This window comes from Phascolarctos cinereus, unplaced genomic scaffold (assembly GCF_003287225.1).
Source record: "Phascolarctos cinereus isolate Bilbo 61053 unplaced genomic scaffold, phaCin_HiC Scaffold_5;HRSCAF=322, whole genome shotgun sequence".
In the NCBI taxonomy this organism is placed as follows: Eukaryota; Metazoa; Chordata; class Mammalia; order Diprotodontia; family Phascolarctidae; genus Phascolarctos; species Phascolarctos cinereus.
In genome coordinates, this window is record NW_027555958.1 from 110,793,185 (window position 1) to 110,809,765 (window position 16,581).

Sequence of the window (16,581 nt, forward strand, 5' to 3'; positions counted from 1 at the left end):
TCTAATATATCTGGGGAATTTTCATTTATTTCTTGAAACATTGTATCAAAGCTTTTAAACAAATGATTTTCAGGGAGTCTAATAATTCTTAAATTATAATTCCTTGACCTGATTTTTAGGTCAATTACTTTTTTATATCAAATATCTTACATTTTCTTCCATATTTTCTACTTTTTGATTTTGATATAATATTTCTTGCTATCTAATGGAGTCATTGATTTCTATTTAGTCTATTCAAGGAAGCCATTTCTTGGGCAAGGTTTAGCATTTTCCCCCCTAAGCTACTCATTCTTCTATTCTTCTAATTTTTATCTCTTGCTTCATTTCTGGGTAGCCATGAAGTCCTTGTGGAAAATACAGTCAAGTTAGAAAGGTCCCTACCCTGGGACTTTTTTCAGGGGAGCCCTCCACTCTTGCTGCCTCTGGCCATGAGCATTGCACATGTCCCAACTCTGGGTCATGCTGGGAGACTATTCTGCACTGATGCTGGTTTGGTAGAAGAGCCCCTTTTCATATTGATTCTGGCTGACTTTTTATGTAGTTCTGGGGTGGAAGAAGCCACTTGAAATTTCTCACTGGGTTTCTTGATCATTAAGCTTGGCGTGAGTTTCAGGGTTTTGCTGGAGTAGTTAATGTGAGCTGGGTGGTTTGGCTGCAACTCAGGCAGCCATCTTGGCAAGAAGTCCCCTATGCCACTTTTTGAAGGCAAATAGTAATAATACATATGAGGCTACTCATTCTAATCACATATGACTTTGAGTAACACAATCACACTGTGTTTTGAGTAACTATCAACTTGAATTCTTCTGAGGTCAAGGTGTACAATGAATTGTATAGGTCATATTGGAAGACTTTCTGAACAAATTTGGACTTGAAAATGCTAAAATTTTAATACTAAAATCAGATAGGTATATTGTAAGTTATGCCTATATGCAGCAAGCTATGTGATGTACTGGAAAGTACATTGAACTCTGAGTAAAAATAGACAGGATCAGTTCCTGGCTCTGACACTTCCTAGCTATGTGACCACAAGCAAGTCTTTTAAACTCTCTCAAACATCAGTTTTCTCATCAGTAAAATAGGAACAATAATACTTGACTAGTTATCTAATAGGGTTATTGTTAGAAAGGCACTTTGTAATTTTTAAAGCTTTATATAAATATGAACTACTACTTCTCAGGAATCTACAAATGGATTATCTGCAGTAGCTTGGCAACTTTTCTCCTAGGCCTACCTGAGTCCTAGGCTGAGGACAGCAGAAATGAGCTAAACTAAGAAAAGCAAGATAAAGGGGTTGAGTGTTTTATGCGACCTAGTGTCTTAGAGTACTTTAGGTGAAGGAGAAATTATTTTAAAATAATCTATGATTCTTCTCCTCTTCATCAGCATGAACAGTCAGTGACAAAATTATTTCATACAGTATTATTTTCTGACTCTAAATGAAATCCTTGAAGGAAATTCTCATCTTCCTTCAAGGTCCAACTCAGAGGCCATCTCTTCCATAAAGTTTTTTTTTTCTTTCCTGCCCAGCTAGAAGTAATCCTTCCCTTTTCAAATTTCTCAGGCTATTCTGTTTCAACTGTCCTATATATCCACTGAAGTCTAACTTGTATTAGAGTTATGAGTGTACTTATCTTACTTGTCTCTACCCCAAAGATGATAAATTCTTCAAGGGAAGGGCTGTGTTATTTATCTCCAGTATTCAGCACAGTGCCTTGCATGTAGTAGATATGTGATAACAGTTTCTTGAAGGGATTGGCAGAGAAGACATCATCAAGTGTAAGTATGATTAGAAAGGAAGTAGACCAGCCAAAGGCCCAAAGTGATGGATAACAGATGGACAGACCCACAAAACACTGAAATAACAAAACTGGAGGAGGTTCCTCCAGTACACTGGCTGGATCCCCCTATAGTGCATTGATGAAAAGACAATGAGAAGACCTACACAGGTTAGAAAATGTGTAGGGGTTATAATTTGTACTAGTAGAAAGAATATTACACCAATAAAGTCATGAATATGTCATTATACCTAAGATAAGTTAAAATGAATATCAAAAAATCACTGGGAATCCAAGTCTTGGAATATAAAGTCTTTTTCCTCCTCCAATGCAATAAATGACTTAATTTTTTTTCTTTATGGAGAAAAGATCCAGACTCAGAAAGTATGTGTCTTTGAGGCAGTAGAAACCAAATGAAAATGGGATCATCAGTGAAGACAGGGGAAAAACACCATGCAGAAACCAAAGTAGGACCACTGAATCTTTATTCATGTTACATTTTGCATGTAGGGCAAATTGCACATGTCCAATGCCAATGAGGGCCTGACTGAATGGATGTAATTATTACTAACACACTGCCTATTTGAGGCAACTGCTATTTTCGGTGACATTAATGCAATAGGAAACCTCAAACCAGAGTTTGCTTGGGATGTTTTCCTTTCAAGTTTACATGGAGACTTCTCAGTAGATCATTACAACCAACTTTAAGATTGAAAGCATTAGTCATTGTCTTAGAACATACTGTTTCCTCTACTGCAACAAGAAACCGAAATGGAACGTGCATTCTTCCCAGGTTAAATGAAGCAACAATTACATAAATTTACACTTTTTTTTTAAAAAGAATTAAGAAACAGTATTTGTGATATTGGTTCTGAATAAAGAAGCCTTCAATACACAATGAATGAAGTGAATTTCCAAATGAAGGGCATGCTTCCATTCTGTTTACCTAAAAATACATTTATCACTTTGGAGGCAGAGGTCCCTGCCTTCTTTCCTAGAACTTCCTCAGCTGCGCCAATGTCTGTTGGAGGATGTAGGGGAGGGGAAGGATGTTCATGGGAGACACAACCCAATTCTTCATGCTGGACTTCAATCTTATTCCGATTTAGGTCTCTCTTTACATTCTTCCATACCTAGAAATATAGGCAAAAATGTTTTGGGTTTTTTTTTTAACAGTAAGATAAAATAAGGGTTTGGCAATAAGCATTAGGAGGCAGTATGTTATGGTGAGCAGAACACTGGTTTAGGGTCCAGAGAGTTTGAGTTCAGGTCTTGGTTTTCCCATTTATTGCTTGTGTGACGCCAGACAAGTCACTTCACACTCAGTCTCTTCATCTATCAAAAAAAGAAAATAATACCTTTCCTCTTTACCTCACAAGGTTGCTGTGAAGATCACATAAAATGATGTATGTACATTGTAAGCCAGAAAATACTGTCTCACTGTGAGCTATTGTTATCTCTCTCTCTCAATTCCTTTTCTTCATTTTTCTCTATGCATGGAGGGAAAGGAAAAGCCATCTGCCGTGCTGATGTCAGTAGTTCTCCCAAAATTAACTCAGTGACCTCCCTCCCCACCCTTTTCTTGAATCAGGCAGGGCTCTGCATCCCATGGCACACCCTGACTCCTACTGCTTCAGGGAGAGGGAACCTCAAGCTAGCTCTTGAGCAGTGAGGTGTTTACAGAAATGCAAAACAGATTGCCTTGTAGCAATGGGAGATGCATCCCATGACTTTTCAGAATAGGCTTCTCTTAGGCTTTATTTTATTGTTCCTAGGCAAGGAAAGTCTTTGGACTTAAAAAAAAAACCTACCCAAATATTGCTCTCTTTTTTTCTCAGAGAAGCCTCTGCCTTCCTAAATTGCTTCTTTCTCTATACACATGTACTCTTTTAAACTAATGCCCCTTCTCTAATATAATACAGGGAGAATTAGTAGTTTTCCTCCTGGGGGACTTGTCTGCGATTCCCAAGCCTCATCACTTGTTATCGGTGTTGAAAGGAGTTTGAATTGGGGAATATGTTTAATTTTCCTGGTCATAAAAATGTTCAAATCATTCACATGCTTGTTCTTGAGCAAGGAATTATTGTCACAATCTGGCAAATGCTCCCTAATTGTCATTTCCTTTTCTCCTAGGTACCCTGGTGCCAAATAGCTCGCAGGTTGCTGTTTAAAACAACAACAGCAACAAACCAAAAAACCAAAAATAAAAATAAACTCTTTTGGAGGTTTCTGAGACAGCTGTGGAGGGAAATTCCTGGTAGATTGTAGATTTAGAACTAGGGAGGACCTTAGAGGATAAGGAAACTGAGGTTCACAGGTATGAAGTGGCAGACTCTAGGTCTCACAGATACAAGTGGCAGATCTAACACTGGACTCTAAATTCAGCACTCCAAGTTCTGCCAGTATTCGAACCCAGGTAGTCTGATTCCCAATCTAGTATTCCTTCTATGGCCTAACAGTGCGGGAGTCCAGGTGGGGGATGAGGTGGGGATGGGTGGGTGGAGGTGGCAAGAAAGGAGATATGAAGTAATACACAAGATGGTAAGAAGGCAAAGCTAGGGATGTTGAGAAAGAGTAACTAAATTCTCCTTCAAGATGGAACATAAAGATAGGACTTAAGTCATGAAGGGGATCAAGAATCCCATATCCCTGGCCTCCTCCCCTGCAATCGGGCAGCATGAGTAGTATGTCGGTCCTGGGCTGGGTGTGAGAGGAAAGAAATTCTTGTATGTTTATTGTTTCTTTTTTTTTTTTTTTTTGTATTTCTAAGACCCTGCGGATAGCTGTCTTAACACCTTTGCCAGAAGGCATATCAAGTAGAACATCCAGATGCAGAAGTTGGGATCTTCATGTAAGATCCCATTTGGAGGTGAAAAATTCTCTAGATGTTGCCAGAACTTTAAATATAGTGATGGGTGTGGCCAATTCATGAGGTAGCCATGGGCAGAAGTTGAAAAAAACACACAACAAAGATTCAACTCCAAAACAGCACCCTTGACTCAGGGGATCGCTCCCAAGCCAGCCTTGCATTCCATTCTTCCTTTGGGACCCTTTCCAGGAGCTAACTGGAGCAGTATTTTTTTTTCTAAAGGCTCTTTCCTCCAAAGTATTCGATTGCAGATGGAGTTATTTGGCACCAATGTTGGAATCTTCAAATCTAGGGGAGGAGGGCAGGGGGTGTTTCACTGACCCAAAGAAAGGGCAGACCGTTCCCCACCTACTATGGTTTGGCAACTTAGGATGGAGTGGAAAAAACCAAAACAGGAGGCTATAAGGTTGTTTGGGGTTTTTTTTGAGGAACAATGAACCTGACTTTACCCCATAGGCAGAAAAGCCTATCATAAACCTATGGAGGGAAGCCCTCCATATCTTATCTATAAAGGGGAAGAGAAAGGGGCAGGAGGATTGTCAATCACTCCTTCACTCTCTGCAAAGCCTCCTTCTTGGCTGCCACAATTCTGCCTTTCTTGGGAGGCATAAGCCTGGTTGGGGACATAACTGGGAGTATGAAAGGGGTGGAGATGGGAGAAACTGCAGTGAGTATGGTTCTGCTGTGGCATGCCTGATTCTACATGCCTGGTGCCTGTGGGGCCTTTTTCCTTGCTCCACCAGAGCTGGATTTCTGATTTTTCTGTACAGAACAAGTCTTACCTCATATGAGTCTAACCACCTTGAAAAGCCTCTGTAGGTGCAAGGGAAGGTTTACTTGGCCTCAAGTATAGATGAACTTAGTCAAAGCATTCATACATATGCACATACACGGCCACACAAACACACACATCCACACAAAACTCAACAAAGTCATCTCAGGTTGGATTTTTAATAAAATGTTTTAAATGCCATTTTTAGTGTCCATTTATTAAGTACATCTTGTTTATGTTTCACGTTGGATTAGCCTATTTTTCTGATTTAATTCTGTTCCAACTTTTCAAGAAAAACCAAAGCAAACCAAACCAAACCAAAAACAGTCACCCTGCTGAGATGTTGATGGTGTGGTGGAAAAAGCAATGGACTGGGAGTCAGGTCATCTGGATCTGGAACTCAGTAAGTAATTGACCTTGGGTGAATCACTAGACCACTTTAGGTCTGATTGCCCTCACTTACAACATCTGGGGTTAAACTAGACGCAGTGTGGTAAACAGGGCTGGATCTGGTGTCAGAGGAACTGGGTTCCAATCCCAGCTCTGGTTGTGACCTTAGACAACCTTGGGATAACCTTCAGTAGGGCTTCACTATCCTACCAGAAACATGAGGGGTGCAGAAACGAGGTTGCTTGGGTGTTGTCTCTGAAAGGTCGGCTTTGGTGGCGATCACACCCACCTAGCATTTAAATGTGATGGTGACCATCACTGGGCAATCCCACGCTTCACCAAAGGCTGTCCTTTAACCTGGGCTTTGATGTCCCTTTTGCTTCTATTTATAGCACGCCTCCCCACCTGGGAAGGCACACGCTCTTAAGCCAAGCTGCCCAGACTGTCCAAGGGCTGGGCAGAATGATGTAAACATTGGAAAACATCTCTCTTGGCATCAGTTTTGTCCCTTTAAGTAAAATGAAAGGGTAGAAATGGATCATCTCTAAGGTACCTTCCAACTCTAAGTTCATAATCCTAAAATAAATTCCATGTCTTCTTCAAAGATTCTATAACTTCACAATTTTACGTTGTGGTAGAAACAAGGTTGTACTGGTAAATATTTAACAACCAGCTCTCCAAAAAAAAATGCATGTCACACTTTTAATTTTAATCTGCCTTATTAACATTTTCTCCATCACTTTCTTAAGTCTAGACAATCAACAACAATAACAAAATCAACCCTTATTTGTAGCATTTGCTGACTTCTGAGGTATAGTCACTGAAAATTTAACAACCAGCTCCCCAGTTTGAACTGGATCATACCCTCAGATGTAGCTAGAGGGCTGGCAGCATCAAGCAGAAGAGGAACAAAGGGTTCACAGGCAGTCTCTAAATAACAGAAAGTTGATCTGATTGCTTTAAAACCAAATCTTGCCTTTTTCCTAGGAAGCTCTACAAATTTTACCTGTGTACTTTCGTTCCATTCTCAAAATATCCTGTTAAGTAAATTGGGGGCTATTAGTCCCATTTTACAAAAGGAACAACTATTAAATCACTTACCTCAGGTCAAATAATTAGTCAGTATCAGTGCAGTATAGTGAAAAGAACGCTAGATTTGGCCTCAGAGGACTGTGTTCAAACCTTACTTCTCTTAAAGACTGTACCTATGACCTTGGGCAAGTCACCTAACCATTCCAGGTCTCTGTTTCTTCAGCTCTAAAATGAAGGGGTTAGACTAGATGAGCTCTGCAGTCCTTTCCCATTCTAAATCTATTATCCTGGTTTAGGATTATTTTTTAAGCCCTGATTCTACCACTAGGTTCTACATTATAGACCACCTAACTTAAGCTCCTGCATGGTGTCTAGTAGACTATTTAGTAGTGAGACTAAAAAGAACCAAGGCAAGAGAAACTTGCAAAGGTCCCTGAGCTATATAATCCTGGCTTATGCCTTTTTGCATACAATGCTAGGACCCAAAGTCCACTTGCAGTATCCTAGCTCTAAGGTACCCCTAAGCTTCTCCCTGGATGAAGTCCAGAGATCTTCAGGGTTTAGTATTTTGGTTAAAAACAACAACAAAAACCACCACCGCTGCCGCCAAACAAGCCCAAAACAGATTTAAAAGCAAATCTTGCTGTTGGATGTTAATTCATTGTGGACTGAAACTGGCAAGAATCTGTGCTGCTGCTTTTTCCATCTTCCAATTTTTACATCATTCTGTGTAGCCTTGGGATAGTCTGGGCAGCTTGGCTAAGGGCATATATGCCTTACCAAGTCAGGAAGCATGCTATAAATAGAAACAAAAGGGACACCAAACCTCAGGTTAATGACACCTTTGGTGTAGTGTAGGAATGCCCCATGACCGTCATCACCACATTTAAAAGCCAGGTAGGTATGACTGCCACCGAAGTTGACGTTTCAGTGATAACATCCAAGCAACATTGTGGTTTTGCATCCCTTGTACTTCTGGTAGGACAGTAAAGCCTCATAGAGAGTTGTGTTACCTAAATAAATGGTTGGGTAAAGACTACAATAATGAGGGCTTAGGTATTAAGTGGAATGGCTTTGTCAGAGCAAATAACCATTCTGACTAGGGTAGACCTTATGCCAGTTCAAAAAAAAAAAAAGAAAAGAAATTCAAAGGATCACACCAAACAGCCTTTCCCTTTAATACCTCACACTCTGCAAATCACACCCCCATCAATAGGCTGAAGCTTCTTTCCTGCTAGTTTTTAATGGCTAATACCTAGTAACATCAAGTGAGTAGTAAACCTTTCAGGCAATTGCCAGCAGCTCTTAAATTAGGGTTGGTAGTTATAAAAATTAAACACTATTCATAGGCAATTGCATGCACCCTGGAAGACATTTAATTCGCTGGAGGATTTGTTTTATTTTATTTTATTATTTAATGATGAAGGAAGAAATAATCAGCAGCGGAATTCTACTTCAGTCTTTGGCCACGTTATTCTTTCAGAAAGCAAGTTCTGTTGCTTAATGCTCCCCTAAATAATACTTACTCTTCTGAGTATCCCAGATATAGTTGTTGAGAACTTCTCCCAGCAGGTACAAAAGGTTCATTAAAATGGTTGCGATCCCAAAGAAGGTTATTTTGGCTCCTGGGCCAATGTGTTCCAAGAGAGGGTACACCCAAATCCCTGTTACATGATGCACCCAACACACCCTGAAATGGAATCAGAAAGGAGAAAAATCCAGGAGTTGCTGTCATGGCAGTTTCTTTTTTTTCCTTCCCCCCCCCACCATTTTCTTCTGTTTTAGCTTTTATTTTTCTAATTTATTATTTATCTATTTTTAATATTCTTTTCTTTTTAAATTTTGAGTTCCAAGTTCTCTCCCTCCCACCCACTGAGAAAGCAAGCAAAATGATATCAATTATACGTGTGAAATCATGCAAAACATTTTCATGGCAGTTTCAAAGCTGATTTCATCCCCATTATGCACCACTTAACCCCATTCTCTCCCCAGGCTGCAAGTCTCAAGCTAAGTTAGCCTCTGCCACCCAGGAGCGACTCCAAGCAGTGTTGGGTTTAATGGAATTATTATATTTTTGTTATTATAGAGGCTACTTAATCTAGTCTTTACACATTAAGACAACACAGGCACCAGCCAAGTACATTCTATTCATCTGTGGTTGAGATAAAACCCTTGGCTTCTGTGACAGTTCTCCTGAAGTGAGGCTTTCTGAATTTATGCCAGTTCGTGATTCTGAAAAGGGTGTAAATGGAGGACAATCACTGGAACCTGTGACTTCACTGGCACAGGGAACTCCTGGTGAGGAAATTACTTGCACCCTACACTGGGCAACTGTTCTATCACTTAGAGCTGTGAGAGATGCAGCTTCACAAAAGAAGGATGTGAAAGAACTAGGACTTGAACCCAGGTCTTCCAGACTGCAAGGTCAGTTTCCTATGTGCTATGTATGCACTGGTGCCTCCCTTAACTAGTAAATGCAGAACTAACTAAGCCCAGTCATCATGATAAGGTGGAGAGAGTGCCAGAGATGAAGGACATAGGTTGAGATTTCAGTCCTAACATCTCTTATCTGTGTGACTTTGGGCAAATTGCTTAACTTCTCTGAACCTCATTGACCTCACTTGCAAAATAAAAGTTAGGCTACATCAGCGGTTCTTAACTTGATATCTGTGAGCTCATTAAAAAAAATTTTTTTTATAATTATCTTTCAATATAATCATTTTCTCTTTGCAAATTCAGGTATTTTATTTTATGCATTTAAAAACATGATTCTGGAAAGGGGTCCATGATACCCACAAAAAGGCTAAGACTTGATGAGTTCTAAGATCCCTTATGATCTGAATGCAAGAGCTTATGATTGCCAGTTTTGCTTTATGAGGGTTACAATTGTTTTATCTCAATCCACTAGTCTCCACATTCCCCATTTGAGATTATAATTTATAAATTCAAGGGATTTAGTCCTGGAAGGGACCTTGAAGATTTCTAGCTCAGCCCACTGTTCTTATGGATAAGGCCACAAGAGGGCCTCTCTCCCTATTCAGATTTTCTTAGAGATCCTCCTTGGCTCCAGCTGTGATCTATCTTGCATTATATTTATTTATTTACCTAACATATCCGTGTGTGTGTGTGTGTGTGTGTGTATGTGTGTATACATATAAATGTGTACAGATACATATATACACAAATGTGTATGTAGATATACATACACACACATGCACTTAAATGTTTTTCAATTGAATTAAACGGTATCAGGTCACACAAGCCAGTAAATAGCAGAATAAGGATTTGAATGTAGGTTTTCTGACTCGAGATCAGCGTTCTTTCTGCCATATCATGTTATGTCTTCAGGCTATTTAGGCTGCACACGTTCATCAACAGCAACAGCCTTCACAGTTTTCTAATATTTAATCAGGTAGTCTGATATAAGAAGATGTAAGAAGTTTTGGACTGCTATTTAATATCTGATAGTAGCTATTTCCAAAATAGGTTTGTCCTCGCTTATGATGTTTCATTTCTTCTCTCTGTGCCTTTGCAAGGCCGGGCCCACATCTGGAATGTTCATCCGTCTCACCTCTGCCACTTGGAAGTCCCGGCTTCCTTCAAGAGAGAGCTCAGGGACCACTTCCTACAAGAAGCATTTCCTGACGCGCTCCCTGGCATTATTTTGTATCTACTCATCTGTGTATATTCCACAGCAGAATGCAAGTTCCTTGAAGGCAGGGGTCATTTCTGTTTTATCTTTCTTTACATCCTCAGTATTTAGCGCAGTGCCTGCTTTATGGCTGATGGCAAATGAATGAGTTAAACTGTTAAATATTTATTAAGCAGTGTCAAAGTATTTACTAAGTTACATTTGAAAGATAAAAACTAGGGGCAGCTAGGTGGCACAGTGGCTAGAGCACTGGCTCTGGAGTCAGGAGGACCTGAGTTCAAATCCAGCTTCAGACACTTGACACTTACTACTGTGTGTGACCCTGGGCAAGTCATTTGACCCCACTGCCTAGCCAAAAAAAAAAAAAAAGAGAGATGAGGACTACTCCTCCTAGTTACTGATTCCAATATTATTTGGAATAATGGTATAACCCCATCAGCCAAGGAAAAACATCCTTTAATTAAATCCTCTATGGCAGGGGTAATTAACCGTTATTTGGTGTTATGTCACCTTCTTTGGACAGTTATTTTTTTAAAATAAAAAACACAGGATTACTAATTATTAAATATATAGGAAACTAATCATTTGAATAAAATACACAATTTTTTTTACCCTATCCAAGTTTGCTGATCCTCTTTTTTTTTTCTTTTTTCTAGGCAATAGAATTGTGACTTTGCCCAGGGTCACACAGCTAGTAAGTGTCAAGTGTCTGAGACTGTATTTGAATTCGGGTCCTCCTGATGCCATGTCTGGTGCTCTACCCACTATATCACCTAGCTGCCTCATTTGCTGATGCTCTGAAATCAATCTGAGGACCTCAGGTTAACAACTCTTGCTCTAGGGTCCTGTAAGTTACTACATGCTGAGCCACTTATCTAAAAAAACTTAACAGCCTTCCCAGATATAGCCAGGATCCCATCATCTTGATCTGCGTGCCAAAGGGCACTGTGGTACAAAGTGAGTTCTGGAGCAGGCCCATGGTTTTACATCAATAAAGTACCATCGTTTGGAAGGCTTGCTTGCCCTTTGTTTTAATGATACCTATGGAACACACTCTATAACTGCAACAACAAAAAAAATAAATAGAGTACTGAAGGCACACCAGGGGAACCTCTCCTTAAAGGCTGGAGAAATCCTGCTTGGGCAGCTTGATCTAATTTGTTGTAGTATGCAAACACGGCAGAAGGATCTGGACAAATGGGAGGTGGGCATTGGAGAAGGCGTGATAGGTCAAGCTGTGCCTTGCATGCTCCTGACCACAGCTTTATTAAAGAAGCAAACCATTAGTATTCACAAACGCCATGCCCTGATTCCACTGGATTGTGGGAGATCTTTGTCTATGTAACTTTAGCTAAACTAATGCAATTAGCTGGGCAGTTGTCAAGTGGCTTGTTAATTTCCTGATGGATAGTACAAAGATTTAGGGTTTTTCACATTGTGAGTCATTTTTACTAATTAGCTTATATACATAAAAGTTTCACTGGCTATAGAAGTTCCTGAGTTTGGCAATCTGGGCGCAATAAAAACCGTAGTTGCTAATTAGTTCTCACATTGATAATTACTCTTATTCTGCTTTCCTTCCCTATATAGTGGTCCTCTCTTTTGTAGTTTTCAGTAATGGTGATTTGCTCAGAAGTTACTGAGTTGGCTTCCAGCAAAATATTGGACCAGCTGATAAGGTCAAGTGGGTGCTATATCAGCACCTACTTTCTGGGGGCTAGAAAGCTTTCATTTCATAGCTGATATTGAATGACAATGACAATAGCTAGCATTTGTATAGAGTTTTATGGTTTGCAAAGTGCTTTACAAATATTATTTCATTTTATCCTCACAACAACCTTGGGAGGTAGGTGCTACTATTATCCCTATTTTACAGATGAGGAAACATGCAGACAGAGGTCCAGCGACCTGTTCAGGGTCACATAGCTGGTAAATGCCTGAGGCCAGATATGAACTAAAATTTTTAGGACTTCAGTCCCAGTCCTCTAACCACCGCACCACCTAGCTTGACAATTTATCATACCTTCCCAACAGAAATGAATGCTATCATCAGTTTTTACCTTTACGGTTAACCTTTATGGTTAATCTGTCTCAACTACAGACATTCAGAAGCTTGGCCTTGCATTAAAACTTCAGTAATTTAATCTTTGCTGAAATGCATTTATCAATGAAGGCTGTCCTTTCCGCATTTGGATTGTTCTGTAAATTAACCTGGTGGGATTTTGATGATCTATATAAGGATTATGCATTGATTAAACTATTATATTATTATAATTACTATATTGTTGTGAATCTGGAATCCTTGGCTGGGTTTCGGATGCCATTCCTCACCGGATTGTCTGTGCTGAGAAAATATTCAATTACTATTCCAATAAGCCTTGTTTAAGCACTTAGTATGTGCAAAGCACTGAGAGACTGGGGAATACTATACAACAACAACCACCACAACAAAACATGTCCATTGTAATATAAGAGAGGCATTAGGGACTAATGGGAAGGGCAAGGACTTAGAGCCAGTTCACACAGAAGCCTGGCTCAGCCCATAACTATATGTATAACATTGGACAAAGAAAGTTTAATTCTTTGAGCCTCAGTTTTCTTCTATGATGATAAAAACATATGTGTAAGAAGGCAGATTGTCTGCCTAACATGAGGATTGTAAGGGTCAAATCAAATAATGTATGTTATACCCATAACATGCAATGTAAATGTATTATATTATTAATAATGTATACTGCATTAACCTTGGAAAAGCACTAAATTCAGTGGTGAGAAAATAATATACTCTAAAACCAAATATTAACAATTTCTAGATTATCTTTGTCTATGAATAACATGACTCATTTTTGGGGGATGGAGGAGACCTAGATCTGTGATTTAATTCCTCCAGTAGTCCAAATCAGAACCTTCTTTGCAACTTATAGCTTTGGAGGTACCTGGGGCACTCAGAGGTAAAGTAAGGTGCCTTGCTAGGGTCACACGGCCAGGATGTGTCAGAGCTGACATGGCCTGAACCCAAGCCTTCTTGACTACCAGGCACATTAGGCTGTCTCTTCACACCATCATCAGCACATATAATTAAGAGTTGTTTGTCCATTAGAAAATCCTGTTTTCTGTCCATGAAATGTAAAGGAGAAGAACTTTCTCTCTGTTGTCCTCAGCAAGATCTTGGCCTTTCCGACTACCACTTAAGAATTTCATTGGTTATTGGGATCTGCAGGTAGCTATTCAAATAGTAATGAAGCATAAATATGGTGCCTCCCTTTCTCTGGGTCTGTTGATTTTCCTAATCTGAGCTCCAAACTCTTACCTTTGGTGAAGTTTTAAGATGAAGTCTGAGAAATCAAGACAATTCAGTGGTTTATCAGTAAAACTTCTCCAAGTGAAAACATTTCACAAGGACAGAAGAAATACAAATCTCATAGAATCATAGTTTTAGAGGTAGAAGGGTCCTTAGAAGTCACCTTAGTCTAGCCTCTTCATTTTATAGAGGAAGAAGCCAAGGCCAAGAGAGATTAAGAGTTCCGTCCATGGTCATACTTGTAGTAAGTAGCAGAGCTGGGATTTGAACTCAGGTCCTTCGACTCCAATTACAATGTATTTTCCATTATACCACCAGTAGTCTATTACTTAAGAATTAGCACATAGCTCTACTTTGTGGCCACTATCCCAGCTAGATAGTATATACTAGCTAGAACATGGGCACTGGTCAGGAAGACATGAGTTCAAATTCGACCTCAGATACTAATTAGCTGTGTGATCTTAGGCAAGTCACTTAACTCCTGTCTGCCTTAGTTTCTTCATCTGTAAAATGGAGATGATAATAATAGCATCTGTACCTCCTAGTGTTGTGATCAAATGAGATAACAAAAGCACTTTGCAAACCTCTATATGAATACTAGCTGCTATTATTGTTGTTATTTTTGTTGTTATAATTACTTAGCCTTGGGGAAGATGGTAATTTGGAAGAGGTCTTGACTATTTCTAGAGCATTTGTTTCCAATAAAACAGAAGCTTCTCAAGAACAAGGACAATTTTTGTGTTTTGGGTTTTTTTTCCCCTCTATCCCTGTTACCTAGCATAATGCCTAATGACATGTCTGTTGACTTGAATTTTATGGAAGCTAGTTCATTCTCTATCCCCTTCTCCCCAAATCTCTGATTCTTCTGTAGTTTGAGGGATCTGCTATGACAGCTGCCTCCATTGCACCCTGTGACTAGACATGAAATCTCGGGGGAGGTTGTACCAAACCAAACTGCCTCAGGGTTCTTCTTAGTGACATGGATGGTGGTGCCAGAGAATTCATTGCTCCAACCCACTGGCAAATACCGCCATGCAGCAATCCAATCTGAGGCAGTGCTGAGCTGGTGGGGGAGGGAGTGGAAGGGTACAGGTCATCCATAGATCAGTGACAGAAAGCCGTTTTTTCTTGCAATGCATGTTTTTATATATTAATACTAAAGAAAGTGTTTAATGAACACAAGTATTTCAGGTCACTGAAAACGTTTTTAGCATTTCCATGGAAGATAGCCCAAATACATTAGAAACTCCCTTCTCCCTCTACCCCACCCTCCAGCTCTAATTCTTTTTTTTCCCCTCAAAATCTGCCATCCTATACAAAAACAAAATGCTTTCAAAGTCATAATTCTTTCCACCCATCCTTGGGGAAAATGGCAAACTTAATATGCCTCCCTGAATGAATTCTATGGGCTGACAGATTGTTACAATGGCACGGGAATGTAGAGACTTCCTAGTCCAATCCCTTTACTGTACTCAGGAGGAAACTGAGGCCCAGAAATGTAATGACTTAAAATCAACAAGCTAATTGGTAAAGAGCTGGCCTAGAACCTAAGTCCAAGTCTGACTCCAGCTGTTTTCAAAGGAAGCCCCTGGATATAGAAATATCAAAACAAAAATGGAATTGGGGGTCCTACTACATGCTCAGAGTCACATTCTAGAGGGCATTAATTCTCTAATTGAGGAAAAGTGTTTTCTTCACGATTCTACTAAATCAGAGATCCAGAGAGGGACACTCATCGTCTCATTCAGTCTCTTGTCAAGGCAGAATGTTCTCTTTAAATGCATTCCAGCATGAGTCTAAACTGGTTTTTCAGGGACTGAGGTGGACTTTCCAGTTTCATAATTTACCTGTCCTCATGATGACTTTTAATTTCAATTCAATTTAATTCAACCAGCATTTGTCAAGCTGCTACAATGTTCAAGTAAGGCACTGTGCTAGATGCTAGGTAAGACATCATGATAGACAAGGCCATCAAAAATCTTAGAATCAAGTTGGGGAGATGACAGCTAGGCCAACTAGGAGAGAATGAATCCATAGGAGAGGTACTGTATAATCAAAGTGCAGTGAGAGATCTGAGAGCAAGAGTTTATTTCAGAATAAGAGGAAGGCAATTCCAGGTAGGCTCCCTGGAGGAGGTGGTAACCTGTGCAGGATCTCTATAGGCAGAGACCGTGTGTATTTATATGTGTGTGGTGGGGATGGAGGGAGGAGAATAGTTATTTGTATCTTAAATAACTCAACCTACATTTTCCTTTATAAAAACGAACACTTCTTATTCTTCCTGTGGTTCATTGGCTCTTCTTCCTATTGTGTATAGATGCCAACAGGCAAGATTGCTATATTAACAAGAGACAGAATGTTGGAGTAAAAAGTGCATTGTTAGACTTGGAAAATCTGGGTTTCAGTCCCAGCTATACCACTGACAAACCTCTTTAGGTAGGTAATTCAACCTCTCCTAAGCCTCAGGTTTTTCATCTGCAAAATGGATATAAATGATACTTTCATCTCCCTCAAAGGATTTTTGTGAGATGCAAAGGAGACCAATGCATGTGAAAAAGAACACCACTACATATAAGCTAATATTATTAAATAGTATTTATACTTCACTGAGTATGTTGCCATTCAATGGTATCAATATGATGTCAAGAGGATCAGAGAATTTGATCTGGAAGAGACCTTAGAGGTCATCTAGATCAATTCAATCATTTTATTGATGAGGAAACTGAGGCTCAGAGAGTTAGTCAGTGAATAAACATTTATTAAGCACCTATTATATGCCAGTCAATG

General features: G+C 39.6%; 1 protein-coding gene across 4 annotated transcripts in view; it reads right to left on the reverse strand.

Moving 5' to 3' along the window:
- Positions 1-2,246: 2,246 nt before the first annotated feature.
- The window catches only part of AIG1 (androgen induced 1), a 349,985-nt gene continuing 335,650 nt past the window's right edge, over positions 2,247-16,581 (reverse strand). For all 4 annotated transcript variants that reach the window (XM_020972493.2, XM_020972491.2, XM_078155100.1 and 1 more), the window contains 2 exons: positions 8,368-8,531; positions 2,247-2,911 (listed from right to left, as the gene is read on the reverse strand). In XM_020972493.2, the coding sequence (XP_020828152.1) occupies positions 2,896-2,911; positions 8,368-8,531 (180 nt within the window). In that variant the 3' untranslated portion in view covers positions 2,247-2,895. The remainder of the gene's footprint in view (positions 2,912-8,367; positions 8,532-16,581) is intronic.